General features: G+C 53.1%; 2 protein-coding genes across 8 annotated transcripts in view; one reads left to right on the forward strand and one right to left on the reverse strand.

The window, feature by feature from the left end:
• The window catches only part of PIPOX (pipecolic acid and sarcosine oxidase), a 96,370-nt gene that overhangs the window by 20,267 nt on the left and 58,011 nt on the right, over positions 1-18,092 (forward strand). For all 3 annotated transcript variants that reach the window (XM_038548304.1, XM_038548303.1, XM_038548302.1), the window contains exon 2: positions 8,685-8,842. The gene's annotated coding sequence lies outside the window, so the exon portion shown is untranslated. The remainder of the gene's footprint in view (positions 1-8,684; positions 8,843-18,092) is intronic.
• Positions 1-18,092, reverse strand: part of SEZ6 (seizure related 6 homolog) — a 45,928-nt gene that overhangs the window by 16,215 nt on the left and 11,621 nt on the right. For all 5 annotated transcript variants that reach the window (XM_038548295.1, XM_038548298.1, XM_038548297.1 and 2 more), the window contains exons 2-3: positions 7,770-8,417; positions 7,167-7,300 (exon numbers count right to left, since the gene is read on the reverse strand). In XM_038548295.1, the coding sequence (XP_038404223.1) occupies positions 7,167-7,300; positions 7,770-8,417 (782 nt within the window). The remainder of the gene's footprint in view (positions 1-7,166; positions 7,301-7,769; positions 8,418-18,092) is intronic.

Below are 18,092 nucleotides of genomic sequence, written 5' to 3' on the forward strand. Positions count from 1 at the left end.
GGAGGGAGGGAGGATGTCACTGCAGGGAAATGGCTGTGGAGGCAAAAGCAGAGAAGCAGAAATGAACTTAGCATTTTTCCTAGTTGCCACAAACATCCTCTGACCTACAGCTTCCAGCTCGTGACCCTGCTGCTCTGCCACCAGCAGTGCCACCAGTGGTGCCAGCACAGCAATAGCAATTAGCATTCATGGAGCACCTACAATGTGTCAAGCCCTGTTCTGTTTACAGGCATTATTTCCTCCTCGCCACACTTCTATAAGGTACAGGTAAAATCCCCATAAGTAAACAGAGGCTCAGAGAGGCTAAGGAACTTGCAAAAAGATCACTAAGGTGTAAAGTAACAGAAATCTTGCCTTGCTGGAGGCAAAGGCAACTCCTTCTCTTCCAACCTCATGGGGGTGTCGCCTGTCCAGATGTCCAGACATGTTTATTTCCGGACCCCATGCCCACCAGGTTTAGCAGCAGGGTAGATTTTGGTCAGACCAGGCTTTTTCGAAGATGTTGAGATTTATGTTTCCACCAGCCATTCTTCCCCCTCCCTTCCCCAGGAGCCCGTAAGGCTAAGAAAACTGGGAGCTGAGGCTTATGGCCCCCTCAAGCTAGCCTGGCTTCCAGCCTGCCTGGTAGTGAGGGCTGCCATGAGAGCATGGGATGGAGTGGGTCTGGGCTGCCTGGCTCACATCCAGAAGGCACCCTGTCCTCACCTAGGGGCTGTCTGTTGGCTCTGGTCCCTTGGGTTTCAAGCACCCACTTGCCGGCCTGCTGCAGTGGCTGCAATATAATTTGTCACTTGTTTGAGGGCCAGGCCTGACAGGGGCCAGACAGGGCTGAGTGTTGGACAAGGAGGGTGATGAAGTCTTGATGCAATTTGCAGGCATCTGAAGAGCTTGGGAGACAGATTGAAATGTCAGCTCTGCTCACAAGGGCTGTCTTCCCACACCCATAAGCCTGTGACAAGGGGAGGGGAGCTGGGGGCCAGGTAGGGGGTAGATAGAGCAGAGGGAAGACAAATCCCACAGGACCCCGGGCTGTCTAGCACTGTCCGGCTTCCAGCTGACCATGAGTTCAGTTCAAGGAAGGAAATGCAGCCACTTTGAGGGGGCCGACTCCTTTCTGAATGGGAGGTGAGGAGGATTTAGGTTGCCCTCTGCCAGCCCCAAGACCATTAGCCTTGACTGGCCTGTCTGTCCCCATTCTGAAGCTGCCAGTCGGGTCTCCAGAACATGTCCTAACAGTGTGACTCGTGAATAGGATGATATCAGAATCTCCTGAATAAAACCCTGCACAGGCAGATGAGCCCGAGGATGACTCTGGTGTGTGAGCCCCACCCCCAGAAGATGGCCACAAGCCCTGCACCACTACATTCTCCTGGTCGCCAGCATCCATGTATATAGTCTGACAGAGGCCTGGTTGCATGCACATAGTTCCCTCAAACACATGGCATGGCACACATGTGCCCTCATGCCCTTCTCCCCCACATCCATGTGCTCCCTCATCCACACACTCCATAAAATCCATGTGCTCCCCTACCTCCATGGGCTCCCCCACTCCCAACAGTAGCATCATCACAGCTTCTCCTATGAGACCCTTTATAGTTTCCAAAGCTCCTTCACACCCATTATCCTTTCAGATCTCACAAAATCTCACTAAGGGAGGCAGAGCAGAGTATATTTACTTCTACTCTATAGATAAGGGAACCTTGTAATCAGAAAAGTTGAGAGTTCCTCTTTGGGTCACACAGTAAATGCAAAACAAAGCCAAGATTCTGGACTCTGGACTCCAGATTCCTGGTCTAGTGCTTTGTCTTCAAGCAGTAGCATTCCAGGTCCTGCCCCCAAACTGGAAGAATTCCAGGTGAGTGTCTTAAAGGAGAAGGTGGGCTGAGCTGAGAAAAAGAATTGGGGTAGAGCCCCCCAACAATCCCCAACTGAGCTCCCTCTTTGGATTTGCCATACCTGGGCCAGTCTCCTGGGCCAGGGGAAAACCAGAGGCTCTTGAGTCCTGCAATCAAACCCAGTTCCATCACTGACTGGTTGAAAGGTCCTTGGGAAAGTCACATGACCTTTGTGAACCCTAGTTTTGTGTGTGAAACAGATGGTCATAGACAGTTGATAGGGTTGTGAGGATTAAGTCAGATCCCACCCATAAGGAGCTCAGCACAGAACAGGCACAGCTTAGCAGTCCTCTCCCCCTTTCTTGGGGAGATCTGGGCTCTACCTTGGTAAGACCGTGGCTTTTGCCGCAGTGATAGCTCCACCTCAGGTGTGTCAGGGCTTTGCCTAGGAAGCACTGTACCTGGGAGCCACCTTCTGGCCCAGGTCCTACAGCTGCCAGGAAGCAGGAAGGAGGGTCAAGAGCTTGAGGGGCCCTGCCCAGTCTGGCCTATGAGGGGGCTTCCTGAACCCAGAAGAAAGACACAGGATCAGAAGGACTGGCTGGGAGGGCCTTTCGGCATCATATGGTTCATCTCCTTTTACAAAGAAGGAAACAGTTCCAGGGAAGGCTAGGGGCTTTGCCTGGTCACTGAGAGATGGGCTGCAGAGGCCCACATGACAGCCTCTGAGCTCTTATCTGAGCTGATGCCCGTCCATATCAGACGGGCAGAGTCTGCTCTGAGGATGGGGAGAGGGGCTGAAATCCACAGGGCAGACCTGCCTGCACCTCCATAATCCCTCTCAGATGAGCCTTCTAGGAGCCAGAACAGAGGAGGTTGCCCGGAAAACTCACCCCATTGACCCACCACCCTATTGGTGTCCACATGAGGCCTGGTCCTGGTTCTGGCTATCAGACTGGCAGTTGGCCTGGCATGAGAGAGCTGTGTTCCAATGAGGCCACCTGAGGTACTAGGAGAGAGGCTATGGGCAGCTGTGCCCAGGCTCCAGATGGTACAGAGAGCAGCCAAGCCAAGATGGAGACTGGCAGTGGGAAGGTTCTTGGAATGCCAAGTGCAATAAGAGGCACATGCCAGGCCCAGAATGGCCTGGAACTCTCAGGGGAGACCAGCTGCCTGGAGAAGGGATGGGACCCACATGGGCTGGGGGGCTTGTGCTCACCCATCCTGAAGGGGCTTCTCTGGATCTCTTAAGACAGCCCAGTGCCCGACCCCAATCAAAACAGGCAAACCTCCCCTGATTACAGAGGGCCTGAGCTGGCTTCCTCCATGTGGGCAGCCCAGACCCTCTGAGGCCCTCTGAGGCCTGAAGGGAGGTGGGGGCAGGGGATAAAGCAGGTTAGGAGGGGCTGGAGTCCAGGACACAGAGAGCTGAGGAGTTAGGGGCTCTGGAAGCCCTGAATCTGATCCTCATGACTTGAGCCCCAGACTTGATCCCCAGACTTCAGCCAGAGCTGTGGTCACATGGCAGGGGCTCAGTGTGATATCAGGGATGTGATCTGTGGGTCCTTCACATGCTTCTCTCTTCCCATGGTTTCTCCCATCCCCACTGCCTGGATTCCATCCCTCTACCTACCCTAACCATCCCTGTGAATTCATGGAGGGGCAAGTAGGGGCTTACTCACAATGGAGAGAAGCCACAAGTTTTTCCCAAAGTCTGAAGGAGCCTTAGGCACCTTCTAGAACTTCTGGCTGCCTCGCCCATTCCAACCCCCACTGCCTGGGCAGAAGGGCACAGCTTTCAGTCCTAGCTTCTGGCAGGAGTGCAATCCAGAAGGCCCTTAGCTCACCTCCCACTTTTGTGCAGTAAAAAGCACCTGTCCCAAACTACCTGGCAAACTTCAATGGCCAGTTTGCCATAGCCACCTGCTTCCCAGTCCAGGCCTGTCTGCTGACCTCTCATTTGTCAGGCCTCAGAGCAGGTATTATGGCCTTTGGAAGGCCTTCTCCGGCGCTCCAGGCTGGTGAAGTGTGCCCCATCCTGGGATTCCTACCGTCCCCTGGGCTTCCCACTCCATCCCAACAGTGCTGAGCAATCTGGAGTCATGACTTATAACGTCTGTGTCCCTTGGGAACTGTGTCCAGCATCCAGCACAGAGCCTGGCACATTGGAATTGTTCAATTTATAATTGCAGAACAAATTCATTCATCAAAAAACGGTAGCTAGTGGTTAATGGAGTGACCTTAGGCAGTTCCCTTTCCTTGCTGGCCTCAGTTTACCCAGCTCTCCATAGGTATTGGTCTGCAGTATTGGTAATTCTTCTGGTCCCCAAGTGACCTGAGTGGTATGGCCTGGAGGCCCAGCTAGGAGCAGAGGTTGTGGAACTGGCCCTGGAAGAAGACAAACTTTTAACTCTTGCTTTGGCCCTGGCTAATTCTGTCCTTTCCACCAGGCCCTTCCCACCATGGCCTCAGACTCTAATTCAGGCTATCAGGGCCAACAAAATCCCCAAGGACTCTGCCCCACGGTCATAGAGGCAGAAGGTGGCACCAGCATCTGCTTGCCACATTTCCAGACAGCAATCTGGGGCTGTGGCAGGTCTTCATCTCAAGGTTGCCTGGTAACAGCTTTGGCATTCTGATGGAAAAAAAAAAAGTGGCAGCACCAGACAGCAGTCACAGGGCTTAGATGAGGGGGGTGGGCCTCTAGAGTGGGGCCTGTGGCCGGGGCCAGGGCTGGGGCAGGCAGAGCCAGCCCCTTTGCCCCATTGTGGAGTGCCAGCAATGGGCTCAGCCTGGCCCAGTGGGCCTCAGTGGGAATGGTAGGCTTGGGGGGCAGGTGCAGCAAGCTCAGGCCTGCAGGAGGGCACCCAACCTGGCATCTGCCCCTTCCCACCCCCTTCCCTACACCTGCAGCTGGCGCCTTCCACCCAGTGAACCACAGCCGGTGCCGCCTCTCATTAGGTGATGATTTTACATTAATTACCTTAATTAAGCGGCACTGAGTGCTAATGGCTGGGGGGGGGGTGGCTGCTCCTAATTACCCAGAGCGAGGGGCACAAGGCTTGGCAGAGCAGGAGCAAATGGTTACAGAAAGAAGGGAAGGGGCCCACCGGTGGTGGGAGAGGGTCCCCCTCTTCTGGATTTGGCTCAGAGACCTGGACCTGACATCCCCAGGACAGGTGTAGTTGGCTCCAGGCCCAGATCCAGGGGCTTTGGGATGGATGGGGGCAGGCCTAGAGCTGGGAGGAGGGAGCACAGCCCTGTTTCTTGGACTCCTCCTCTGCCCCCTTCCCTGTGCTCCTCAGTCACCTGTCCAATTCCCTCCTTCACCTCCATTCTGTCTCCAGACTCAGGCCACTGTAACCTCCTTCCTTCCTTCCTCCATCCATTTGTGCATTGTCCCTGGAGCCAGTCCATGGAGACCCCATGCTGGGTCCTGTCCTCCAAGGTACCCCTCAAGGAGCTCACAGTCCAGCTGGGCATGTGGCCAGCTATTAACAGACTCATAGGACGAGGCATGAGAAGAGAAGTCACAGAGAAAGTAACACCAAGTGCGAGTCCTGGGAAGGGAGAGTAGGATGACTCTTCTGGGCAGAGGGATGAGCATGCACAACTGGGGTTTGTGGGGAGGGCAGGCTCATCCCATCCAGTTAGCTGCAAGCTTCTCAGTGCGAAGGGGGATAGACAACAAGGAAGGGAGTGGCTAGACACTGGTTAGAGGGACTGGCCTTGATTCAGAGGCCTCTGGGAAGGTGTGGAGGGAAGAATTGATTTCATATGGGAAAAATGACTGCAATTGGAGGGGTGCCCAGCTGGCTTAGTCAGTAGAACGTGTGACTCTTGATCCCTGGGTCATGAGTTCAAGTCCCATCTTGAGTGTAAGAACTTACTTAAGTAAAATAAAATAAGGGGCACCTGGGTGGCTCAGGTGGTTAAGCGTCTAGCTCTTGATTTCGGTTCAGGTCGTGATCTCGGGATCGTGAAATGGAGGCCTGCATTGGGCTCCACGTTCAGCGGGGAGTCTGCATGTGGAGTCTCTCTCCTGTCTGATCCTCTCCCTGCCCGGCTTGTGCTCTCTCTCTCTCTCAAATAAATAAATCTTTAAAAATAAAATAAAATAGGGCAGCCCATGTGGCTCAACGGTTTAGCGCCACCTTCAGCCCAGGGTGTGATCCTGGAAACCCCAGATCAAGCTGGGCTCCCTGCATACAGTCTGCTTCTCCCTCTGTGTCTCTGCCTCTCTCTCTGTGCGCGTCTCTTGTGAATAAATAAATAAAATCTTTTAAAAAAATAAAATAGCAAAGTGACTGCAGTGGAGGGCAGTGGGGGCAAGCATGAGTGGGGTGACTAGTGAGGCAACCACGGCATTACTGGGGGAAGGATGATGGAGGCTGGAATATGTGGTGGTTGTGGGATGGAGGGGAGAAGCAGGGAGATCTGAGTTTTGGGGAGTGCCATGATAGAACATAGGCATGAGCTGACGGGACGCAGAGAAGAGGGAGAAAGAAGGGCCAAGTCGACCTCACCATGCACGCTCCAGGCACCATCCACATTGCACAGTGGTGGCCCTGCTCTATGTCTCTGATGGGTTAGGGTCCATCTCTGAGGTCAGGAGTGGTGTGGCAAGCAGGTTTGGGGGAACAAAAGGTGAGAGTTGGCTTTGAGATATGCGAAGGTGGAAGAGCCTATGTTATATCCATGAGGACCTACAGGCTCAGGTTTGAGGGTTAAGAGAGAGTCTTAATCCCAAGGGAGAGATGAGATGGCCCAGGGAGGCAAGGGGCAGGAGGTTGGGGCTGTGGGCCTGACTTGCCCACTAGCTAGTTCTCTCTGCTGGTGCACCGTGTCTATCTTCCCCACCTTTGCACTCCAGGAGCCAGCATGAGGCCTGGCCCGGGGGAGTATTTGCTGAAGGAATGAGTGAGTGGATAAGTCAGCCAACAAGGCCCCATGGCCTTTTCAGGCCCAACCACGCAGCCCTGCATTCTCACTCATCAGCCACATAAATTCAGACACTCCCCCACTCCCCTACTCAACCAAGAGTAGAGCCGCTCCTCAAGCTCTCCTGAGCTCCTGATGGAGCCCCTGGGAAAGAGCATGGGCTCGCCTGGCTCTCTTGCAGCCCCTCTCAGCTGAGAGCATGGAGGGATAGGAACAGTAGCTTTTCACTCTCTGGTATGGACGGCAGAGGCTCGTCAAGTTTTAGGTCCAGCCCTGGTTCTAGGCCGACTGATGCCCCTAAGCATCCCCACCTCCCCCAGTAGCCAGCATCCTTCTGGAAAAATAACATATTAGCCCCAGCTTTGTCCCCGTGGGATCCAGGTCACTTACCCTGATTTCTACACCGTAGCCAGGGTAGACGGAAATGTAGTAGAAACAGTCCAGGCCGACATCAGTAGGTGAGCTGGGGGCCACGGGGGAGTCCAGAGAGCCCTCTGGGCCAGAGAAATTCCAGCTACAAGGGCCTGGGAGGCAGGAGGAAAGACAAGGCTAAGCCTAGCTCTGGTGCTGTTGGTTCAACCAACGCTGACCCGTGTATGCGTGCATGTGCATGAATGCGTGTGTGTGTGTGTATGTGTAGTGAAGCCTAGCTCTTGGGGAGTCTACTTCCCTGTTGAAAGAAGGGGACCACCTTTTCTCGAGTACCTATGTGTAATCTTATCTAAGTCCTCACAATGGCTCAATGAGGTGTGTCTTATCACCATTTTCCAGATGAGGCTCAGGGAGGTTCAGCAAAATTTCTAGGGTCTGTTGTAGTTGCTTCCAATGAGGATTTTAACCTAGGCTATCTGGTTCCCATCCCATGCCTCCTGCAGGCTGGCCCTTGGTGCCAAAAGGCAAGGCAGGTGTCCACAGTAACAGGGACAGAGGATTTTAGGGGCCCACAGTTTCCCCATCCCCATTTGTAGATCTGCAAGCCAGCAAGTAGCTGACCTGGTGGCTGGACCGTGGTGATGGTGGTGGTGATGATGGTGGTGGTGGTCTCCTCGTCATCCCCCGAAGCTGTAGAGGTGGTGATGGTTCCCTCCATCCCAAGCCCCATGATCTGAGACTTGACCTCTGGAGCCCATGGCCTGCCCATATCTCCAGGTCCCTCTTGGGTTGGAGTCCATGCTCTGCTAGGGAGTGTGGTACTGGGCCTTTCCCCTGGGCCCAGGGTAGGCACTGGAGGTAAGGGAGCTGTGCTACGAAGCACACGGGGCTCTGACTCTAGGCTCCAGGGTCTTTCTCTGGACTGGGGCTGAGTGGGTGCTGCTACCATGGCTGGTGTGGGGCTGGTGAAGACAGGGCGGCTGTCCTGGTTGGCCAGGCGGGGAAGGGGACTTGGGGTGAGTGGTGTAGGTGGGTCAGGCTGAAAGGGCAGTGCTGGCCTCAGCCCCTCCTCGCTGCCCTCTAGCCCTTCTTGTAGGAATTCCTCGAGCAGTGGGTGGTGGTTGAGCAGCTTCAGGGTAGGGGCTGTTGTGACGAAGTGGACACCTCGTTCTGGCTGCTCAGGTGTGGGGGCCACTGTCAGCTCCCCATCCGTCTCTTCCATTCCTGGGGCCTGCCCTTCCCCCATGGTTGGGGCCTCTGAGGAGAGTCCTGAAATAATAACGAATGATCAGAGATTCTCCCCCTGCCCTACAGTGAGCAGCATCACACCCAGTCCAGATAGTAGGAGATCTATCTCTGTTGACAGAGAGGCTTGGGAGTGTACTCACTGTTGAGAATCAGGAGCTATAGAACTTCAGAGCTGGAAATGAGAGGATATCACATATTTTCGGGATATCATGTGAGAGATCATTTCTGCTCCAGCACCAGATGTGGACACTACTAACTTATCTTTCCATTATTTCCTGCTTTTCACAGATTTGGCCTCAGAGTCCTTCTAAACACAACACTCCAGGCAGCCATGCTTGTTACCTTAGACCGACATGAGAAATAAATATTTGCCATTTCTAATTGGGGCCTTATTTTATACGTGAGGAAACAGGAATTGGCTTCAACCAGTGACTTGAAGACCTGAGGTAAGACCCTTAGCAAGAATGTCATCCCCCACCATGGAGACTTTCCTGCCTGAGGTTATAGGGCATTCAAATTCATTTTCTGTTCTCAGTGAAGCTGCAGTGAAGTCTCAGGAAATGCTTCATATATTTGGGGTTTTGTTTTAGATTCCCCAATGGGTACATGACATCTTTGTTAGGGTCCCATTATGTCCCATTTCTCTCACTTATCAGAAAATCATCTCTTTTATCCATTTTTTTGTTTTGTTTTTGTTTTGTTTTTGTTTTTGTTTTAAATCCTTTTAGAGCAGTGATGTAAAGAGAGGGGGAAGAGCCAAGCTCTAGAGTAAAGCATGTGTGGCTTTAAATCCCAAATCCATTCCACTCTGGGGCTGTGTGACCTCAGGCAAATAACCTAAACTCTGAAACTTAGTCTACTCATCTATAAAATGGGGTTTCTTTTTTAGGATTAACTGAGATGATATTTCTTTTCCTCATTTGATCCAATCTCTCTGAATTCCCATTAGTTTTCTCTTGTTTCCCTCCCATTATCTTTCTTGTGATACTAGCCAAGGTCCATCTAGGGCAGGGTCTAAAGCAGGGATTAGTTAGGCTCAACTCATGGCAGACATTGTTAATCAATTTTGGGTATTTCTTGCTGAGCCACACGGGACTTCAGAATCCTTCTCAACACAGTTATCCAGGCAGCCACTACTAATCAATTAGATAGGCTGTGGAAGATAAAACTTATTGCTTTTGCTGGTTTGAGATACAAATTGTTTGCTATTGATTATTTTGACTTTTTTAACCACCATAGCTGGACAGATGATGCATATTCTGCTTGTGGCCCACTAGGCTCTTCAGATCCTTAACTGCCAGGAAAAGGTCAATGAATTCTGGCTCCAGATTCAGCTCATACAGAATTTTGCCAGCTTCGAGAAGGATGGGAGGATATTCTAATTCTAACAGCTCTCAAAATGGCTGCATGAGCACTTGACAGGAAACACAGCCAGGGCGAGTTAACAGTTTGCAAGAAGAAGGTTGGTTCCTCTGAATGTCTGATGGTGGGGCTGTCATTCCACAGGCTCACACCCACCCCATGGATTGGCAGGCATGAGGAAGTGGCAGATGGCCTACATTCTGTTCAGGAGCCCATAGCAACTCTGATGTGTCAGACAAATGGGAGGAGGGAAGAGATGGGACAGGAGAAGTGGGTGCAGGTAAGAGGGCTGGCTCTCCATTACTCTGGGTCAGAGGGGCCTTGGTGTCCCAAAGCCCTGAGAAAACAGGACAAACCCTTATCTCCTGAGATGCCCACTAAAGCAGCCCATCTGTGCCTCGGCATTCTGTGCCAGTCACTGACGATACAATGCCCAAACTAGATGCCCAGCCAGGCCCATACGCCCTGGAGCAGATGGTCTGCCAGTGCCCTGTGTCTTTCATTTGAGTCAGTAATGGAGGGTCCAGGCAGTGCCTATGTCATGCCAGGACAGGGCTACTCTCTTTGCCCACCTCCCAGATGTCACACAGTCTTTGCCAGGTGAGCTGAAACTGATTTTAGCATAGCACAAGGAAGAAGAGCCTTTCTCATCACATAGGCTACAGACTGAGTCCCCTTCCTGGATTGCCCAATAAGAGATGTGGCCCGTGGCTTCCAGGCTAGGGAACTGGGATTCTTCACTGGGGGATGAAGGGCAAAGAGATCTTCTGTCTCGGGAAGGGACCATAGTGGGCACAGCTCCTCCCGCCGGCTGCCAGGTAGGTGCTGGGCAATGGAGCAGAGCTAATGGGCACCTCCCGTCACTGTCGATTGCACTGATTGTGTTATCTGGGGGGACTGAGCACTTGGTTAAATGGGATCGAGACAGCATATCAAACAAGCAAATTGATTCCGTAATCAGCTGCCACTTGGTCCCAGAGGATGCTACCCACTGTCAGAGAGGGTAAGACAATTTCCGGGAGACAAGCCATTTCTTGGGAGAGGGCATCTCCAGATCTCCTGGATGACTCTGATGGAAGCCTGAGGCCTCGTGACCTACCCTCCCTACCACCAGGTTTCTCAGGGTCTCTGCCTGGGCTGAGTTCAAAGGTGCAGAGATTGACAGAAGGGAGTGTGTGATGCAGGGCATAGGGAACAGGGGTATCAGGGACCCACATGCTCAGTCTCATCAGGTACCTACTGTTTGCCAGACACTGAGTCAGGCTGTTCCCAGATCTTGTATTATTAAATTGATGCTACAATTCTGAGAGATGGGAATTACAAAGAAGCCAAAGCCTAGAGAACTGGGGTGAGGGCTCGCTCAGTCACACAGTGATGGAGCTGGGATTTGAACTTATGCCCATCTGGGTCAAAGCCTTAGTCTTCCCAGGATACTAGCCTGCCTCACAGGAGAGTGGAGCTATCCAGTAAAGAACTCTCTAGATAGCCAAGGAGACTAAGGCTCAGAGAGAGAATGGACTTGTCCAAGGTCTCATGCAATTTGGAAGTAGAGCTGGCATCTGGAACCTGAGTTGAGCCTGACCTGCTCTGGACCTTCAGGAAGCCTTCTGGGTGGGACCTAGAGAGCACCCACCTCATGCCCAAAGCATATCTGAGTCTGGACCCCAAACCAGAAACCAAGAACACTGGTTTCTCTGGACAGGGGCACTGTGTCCCACATACCTGGGTTCAAGTGTTAGCTCTGCCTCTTAAATCTCACTTGAGCCCAGGCAAATTGCCTCTCAGAGTTTTTGTGTTCGCTGCTGTAAAATGGGCACATTGGATGGGTTTTCAGAGAATCTTACTGCTCTAAATTTTAGTTTTGAGGGAAGCATTGAGGGAGAGGCCACAGAGTGGAGGCCAGGCAGCCCCCACCCACTCCTGGCAGGGCAACACTGAGGTCAGCCTAAGGTAGGGAGGGGCTGGGCCAGGACCAGGCTTCTCCTCTCTGAGGGAACATGTTCCCTGGTGGGTGGCAGTGTGTGTGACCCTGAGAATGTCAGCATCCTCATCTGTTAAATGAGGATATTACTACACTAGTCATGCAAAGGGCAGCTGCCTCCAAGGTCTGCCTGGAGGAGGTGGACAGGTCCCCCAAATCCCCACCTGTCCCCTCCGACTGGTGCCAGACTGCAGGAATGCACTCCCCTGGCTGCCCCTCTCTCCTCTCCTCCGGAAAGGACGCAGGGCCCAGGGCTTCTTCCCAGTAGAGGGCTGGGTCCGGGAAACCCCCCTCTCCTCCCCTCACCCGCCATCCCCTCCTCCTCGGAGCCCCGGAGCTCCCCAGCAGCACCCCCGCCCTGGCGTGGCCCTGCCTCCGCCTAGGCCCTCCCCCCGCATTAGCTCTTAAGCTATGCAAATAGACATCGGAGGGAGCCCTGTTTAAAGTATTTAGACGAAATGAAAAAAGGCTTTCATCGGCACTAATGAGCCATTCAGGATGCCTCCCCGGTGGATTCTCTCCCGCTCCCGCCTCCCAGCCCGAGCGGCCCTCCTCTCCTCTTCCCCCACCCCCCACCATGGCCCCTCTAGGGATTGGAGGCCCCTCCCCACCAGGCCCAGACGAGGCCTCCAGGGGAAGGCCACCTGCCCTGCCCTCTCCTCCCCAGGGCCCAGCTTGGTAAGGGTAGAGATGAGAGTCCTGTGCTCCACCCTGAACGCCCCATTTGGATGGGGGTAGGGGGTGGATGGGGGTCGGGGAGTCCTCTAGCCTCTGTTTAGCAGAAGCCTGAACACTGGGGACTTTTTTTCATAACATCCAACTAGGTAAGTGTTATCGTTCCTGTCTTATAGATGGGAAAACTGAGGCTCACTGAGACCCAAGAGGCTGCTGGTGGGCTGTGGAGCTGGAATTGGTCTGTGGAGGCAGTGATGAAGGACTGGGGTCATTATGAAGTGGCCCTGCCTGGGGAGACCTGCTGCACTGGGCAATAGACTCCAGATGCCACCTCAGGGCCAGCTGGGCTGCCCTATTTGGTGCTATTGTTTCTGCAAATCTTCCTGCACCAGACAGCCAGAAAGCCTCAGGTTTGAATCCCAAATCTACACCTCACGGGCTCTGTGACTGGGGCGGGGGACTGCCCACTTGAGCCTGTGTTTCTCCATCTGTGGAGTGGGGGCATTTGGGTTTGGTGAGGGCCATCTAGAGACTGGCCTATGCTCACATCTGCCAGCCCCACCCCATCCTCTGTGAAGGCAGAAGGGCCTCTGTCACTCTGATAACTATCTTCCTGCAGAGGTGCCAGGCATTCCCCGTCCAGGGCCACAGCTGCTAGCCTCCTAAGGATGAAGCCAAAGCCAGCACAGGGAGGGGTGCCCAAAGTTCTGAGATGAGGCCAGCCTTGATCCCTACCTTGTAGTAGCACCAGCTCTCAGCTGGGGTTGTGAGGGGGCAGGGAGGAGGACAGCAGGTGGGTATAGGGGGAGTCCGGGGATACAGTGGGCTGGGAGCCCACCCTTCTGGGTTCTGGAGGTTAAGCTGGCCCAGCATAAGAATGAGAATTTAATGTGATACATTTATTATCCCATAAAAGTTAATGAGTTTATTCTGGAGGTTTCCTGGCCCCTTTCAAGTTTTAATAGGGGATTAGTGAGGGCCTGGCCCCTGCAGGCCCTCATTATCCCAGAGCCCAAGGGAGGGAAGAGAGGTCCTGGGAGTGAGAGTGCTTGAGCCCCCCAGAGCCAGAGACTGGTCTCCATAGTGACAGTACCCTGGGCCCAGGTCTGCCCCTGAAATAAGAGGCCCTAGGTAGAGGCTAGCAGGGCCACCTAGGGCCCCTGAGGCCTGAGGTCCAATTCTAGAGGCTTCTGATTCCATGTGCTACTGTAGTAATTACCACACAGTATCCCTGCATCTGAGGTAGGTTTCCTGTTATCTGACTACTTGTACCAACAGGAAAGGCAACAGACTCCCCGTATGACAAATGGGGAAACTGAGGCCCAAAGCTGGGGTGTGGCTTCTCTAAGGTCACCCAGACTATATGGCAGAGCCTGAATGAACACATTCTACCCTTTGTGGTCTGGAGCCAGGCAACTGGGGCAGGTGTCAGCTGCCAGTACCCAGTGCTCACTGTGTGCCCAGCATGTGCTCCATGCCTTCACATGCCACTCTTATCCCCTCCCTTACTCTACCAAGCTTTGGGTCATTATCCCCAAATATAAAGACATTTGGGGCCAGAACAGCTAAGTAACTTATCCAAGGTCTCATGGCTGAAGAATGGCAAACCTGGGACTAGAACCCAGAGCTGGCTAGCTCCATCGCTCAGCTCTGTCCACTGCTTTCACTGGGGCCTCCCGACTGTCCCTCCAGCTGCCTGGCCCCACTATGCTAGGGCACTTATACTGGGAACCCCGGCAGCTTGGGGTGGTGGGGAAGGAAGTTCTGGTGGTGTCTTGCATGGGCATAGTTGGAGTGGGCATAGAGATACACTCAAAGGGATCTTCTCTGCCAGAACAAATGCTTTCCTCCTTCTGCCCCATTTACTCAGTGTTCCTTTATCTCTTTAAACCCTCCCCGTCCTACTAGGCCCAGCTCCTATACCCCTTCTGGGGAGCTATCACTGCTGGCCCAATGGGTGACAATAGCTCCCTCCTCAGACTTCCTGGGGACACCTCCTGGTGGGCCCTCAGGACATGTACTACTTGTGGGCAAGGATCCAGCATGAGGCACCTCTCTCCACGTCTCTGCCCACAAATACTGACCTCTGGTACTTGGCACAGTGAAGGGTGGGCTCAAGGATTCTGCCTATCTGCACACTTGGAAGGCTCCCTTCTCCCCAAAGTGCCTGGCCCTTGTCCAGTAGGGGTGGGCAGAGGAGGGCAGAGGCGGGCAGGGGCGGGTTCTACAGGGAAAAGATGGGCAGCCAGCCCTTGGCAGTTCCCCAGCACAGCCTCAACTGGCAATCGATGAAGAGTATCTGTCAGCACAGATAGTGCTGTGGGTCCCTGACCCCAGACTACCCTCTTTTTCTCTGCAACTGACCACCCTCCCCATCACACCCTTCTACTATCTTTTCTTGGTCAACTCCAAGACTTGACTGCAGTCCAGTCAAGTCCGGAGTGCAGATATGAATGAGGGCACTTCCTCCTGGCCAGGCTCCAGGCGAGGAAGTTGCTGATCCCTAGAATCTGAGCCCATGTGAACTTCTCACTCCTCCCTCTTTTATGCAGGAGGAAACTGAGTCAAAAAGGCTTTCCAGGGATCCCTGGGTGGCGCAGCGGTTTGGCGCCTGCCTTTGGCCCAGGGCGCGATCCTGGAGACCCGGGATCGAATCCCACGTCGGGCTCCTGGTGCATGGAGCCTGCTTCTCCCTCTGCCTCTCTCTCTCTCTCTCCTCTCTCTCTGTGACTATCATAAATAAATAAAAATTAAAAAAAAAAAAAATTTAAAAAGGCTTTCCAGGGATGCCTATGTAGCTTAATGGTTGAGCACCTGCCTTCAGCCCAGGGCATGATCCTAGGGTCCCAAGATCGAGTCCCACATTGGTCTCCCTGCATGGAGCCTGCCTCTCTCTCTCAGTGTGTCTTTCATGAATAAATAAATGAAATAAAAACACAAAACACAAAACAAAACAAAAACAAAACAAAACAAAACAAAAAACAAAAGGCTTTCCAGGTCACACAGCGGACTTGGGGCAGGGCCGGGACTCAGGATGTTGGGACTCAGAGAACATCTTGCCCAATTGCTCTGAAGAGTAAACTCTCTAAAACTTACAGGGCTGTATACCATCTGTGGCAAACCTCCAGGGACAGAGAGTTCACTCTTCCTGAGCTGCTGGGGGCAGCTTTGTCCCTCACTATCCTGGGTTGGGGTGGTGGATAACCCTGAGCTTTGGCAACTCAGGGTTGGGGTCTTCTTGTCAGATGGAGAGAGCCGGGGTGGGGATAGGTAGTGGCCCCCGGCCAGGAGTCAGCCCGCCTGGTCCTGGTCCAGCCCCTCACAGGCTGGGTTTCCTTACACAAATCACTTCCTGAACCTGAGCCTCCAATTCCTCACTGGTAAAATGGGAAAAGTATCTGAGGGCCCTGCCAGCTCTCACCTTCCAGGATCCAGTGAGTCACAAAGGACTTTGTGAATAAAACTACGGAATGCTACTGTTGACTGAGAACTTATCACCTGCACAGCACCACTCGAAGCGCTTTACTGGAATTAACTCATTGAATTCTCATAATAACTCTATGAGATACGAACTTTTATTATTCTATTTATAGATGGAGAAACTGGGACCCAGGGAGCACAGTTTCCAAGACTACTAATTTGAATGTATCAGATTCAAACCCGGGGGTGGTCCAGCCCAGAGCAGTGCTCTTAATAGAACTTTTTATGATGAGGGAAACATTTTATATCTGCATGTCCAATATGATAGCCAGTAGCCACTCATGGATATTGAGCACTTGAAATGAAGACTGAGAAACTGAGTTTTAAATTTTAATTCATGTTAATGAATTTACATTTAAATGGCCACATGTGGTTAAGGCTACCATAATGGAAGTGTAGCTCTTACCTGACCTCTTGTAGTATTCACTGCCTCTCAGCAGGAAAGAGCCTAAAGCTGGGGTCTCAGAGAAGAGTTAAGATGGCGTGGCAGTATTTGTTTCCCTCCTTTGAGCCTGGAAAACTGGGGACTGGGGTTGGGCAGGAGAAATGACAAGGAACCCTGGTACTCTTTAGATTTTTCATAAGGGTCTTATGAGAACTGGGCCTATCACCACTCACCCCCTTGGGAAGGATGAGTGCCGCCCACCGATGATGTTGGCTTCCCAACCTTGACTGAGCACTGGTGTTCTGAGGGGATGGGCAATTTTGGGAGTTGAGGTAGAGGCAGTTTAGGAGGACTTCGTGGGTGGCAGACAGCTAGGAAGGCTTGGCCTCCTGTGATTTGGCCCAGGATGGGGCCAGGCTATGTGAATGTCCCATGACAATGCCCATTGTGCTTGGTTGATTTGCTGCAACCTCAGTGCCCATTCAGGAGCACAGGGGGGCAGGGAGCCTGGCCTGCCACTCCCCAGGGCTCCTAGGGCAGCCCCAGAGCAGCTGCCTGGCCTGAAGGTCATGGCAGGGCACTTACAGTTATTGAGCACTCTCTATGGGTCAGGCGTGGGCCTCCCAGAGAGTTGTCTTCCACCCAGATCAGCAGCTCTCCATGCTTGGAATCAGTATTTTCCACTTTACATGGGAAGGAACCAAGACTGAGAAGCAAAGTAAATTATCCTAGTTCATACTGGAAGAAAATGGCAAATAAGAGGTTTGAATCGGGTTTGCCTGGTCCACAGCCTGGGCTCAAAATTTCTGCCACACTGAGCTGCTGCTTTCTGTGAGCATGTGTGTGTGCATGGGTGAGTATATGGATCCATGGGTATATGTGAGCATGTGCACAGAGGTCCAAACACATGCATGGGCCACAAGTCACTACCATTTGTCCTTGCCCATGGATGCCACACCCTGGAACCTGACTTCATACGGTCCTCAAGCCCAAAAAAGGCACTGCTCCCAGAAGGGCTGCACTTTTCTCCAAGGGGGCTGCTGTGCTCCCTCCTTTTCACTCTGCCCCCTTCTTGGACCCTAACCTGACCCTTCCCAGGGTCCTGTGGCCTGGACAGTCTCTCAGGCCCTGGGTACACAGGGGGGTGGGTGGGAATAGGGCTCTGGAACACAGTGGGGCCAACTCCCTTCTCTTCTCCCCACTGCACCCTACCTCCTTTGAGGCTATATGACCAGGGGCCAAGGGTAGAGGGAGCTCCCAGCTAACTGCCATGTTCTCTGCTTTCCAATTTAAAATCTAATATGGTCTCACCACTGCAGAGCTGGGGGCTGGAGAAGTGATTAATGAGGCCTCTGCTACAGCATCACCTGCTGCGTGCTCCACCTTCCCCTGCAGCCCTGCGTTCCCCTCTCCTGCTTGCCTGCTGGCCCTGGGAACCTGGGGGCCCTAGCTCTGCCTGCCCACAGTTCCTGGAGCTTGGGCAAGTGGCACAGGACTGGGGTCCCCAAGGAAAAGGGTAGGAGTGGCTTTGGAGTGGGGGCAGTAGAATTGACCCTCACCCCTGGAGCAGACTGGAGGAGTGGGAAGAACAGCAGGGGTCCCTGTGGCATCACCTCCCTCACCAGCCTGTTAACCAGTCAATCTGTCATGCTCCACCCCAATTACACCAACTCAAAGTAGTGTGGCCAGGGCAGGGAAGGGACTTGGCACTGAGCTGGGTGCTCAGGTCAGCCCTCCCCCAGCACTAATTCTCCAATCACCACCTTGTCAGCAGCAGGAATATATTTCTCTGAATGAAAAACTTTAAGAATGT

The sequence above is a fragment of the Canis lupus genome, chromosome 9 (assembly GCF_011100685.1).
Source record: "Canis lupus familiaris isolate Mischka breed German Shepherd chromosome 9, alternate assembly UU_Cfam_GSD_1.0, whole genome shotgun sequence".
NCBI lineage: Eukaryota > Metazoa > Chordata > Mammalia > Carnivora > Canidae > Canis > Canis lupus.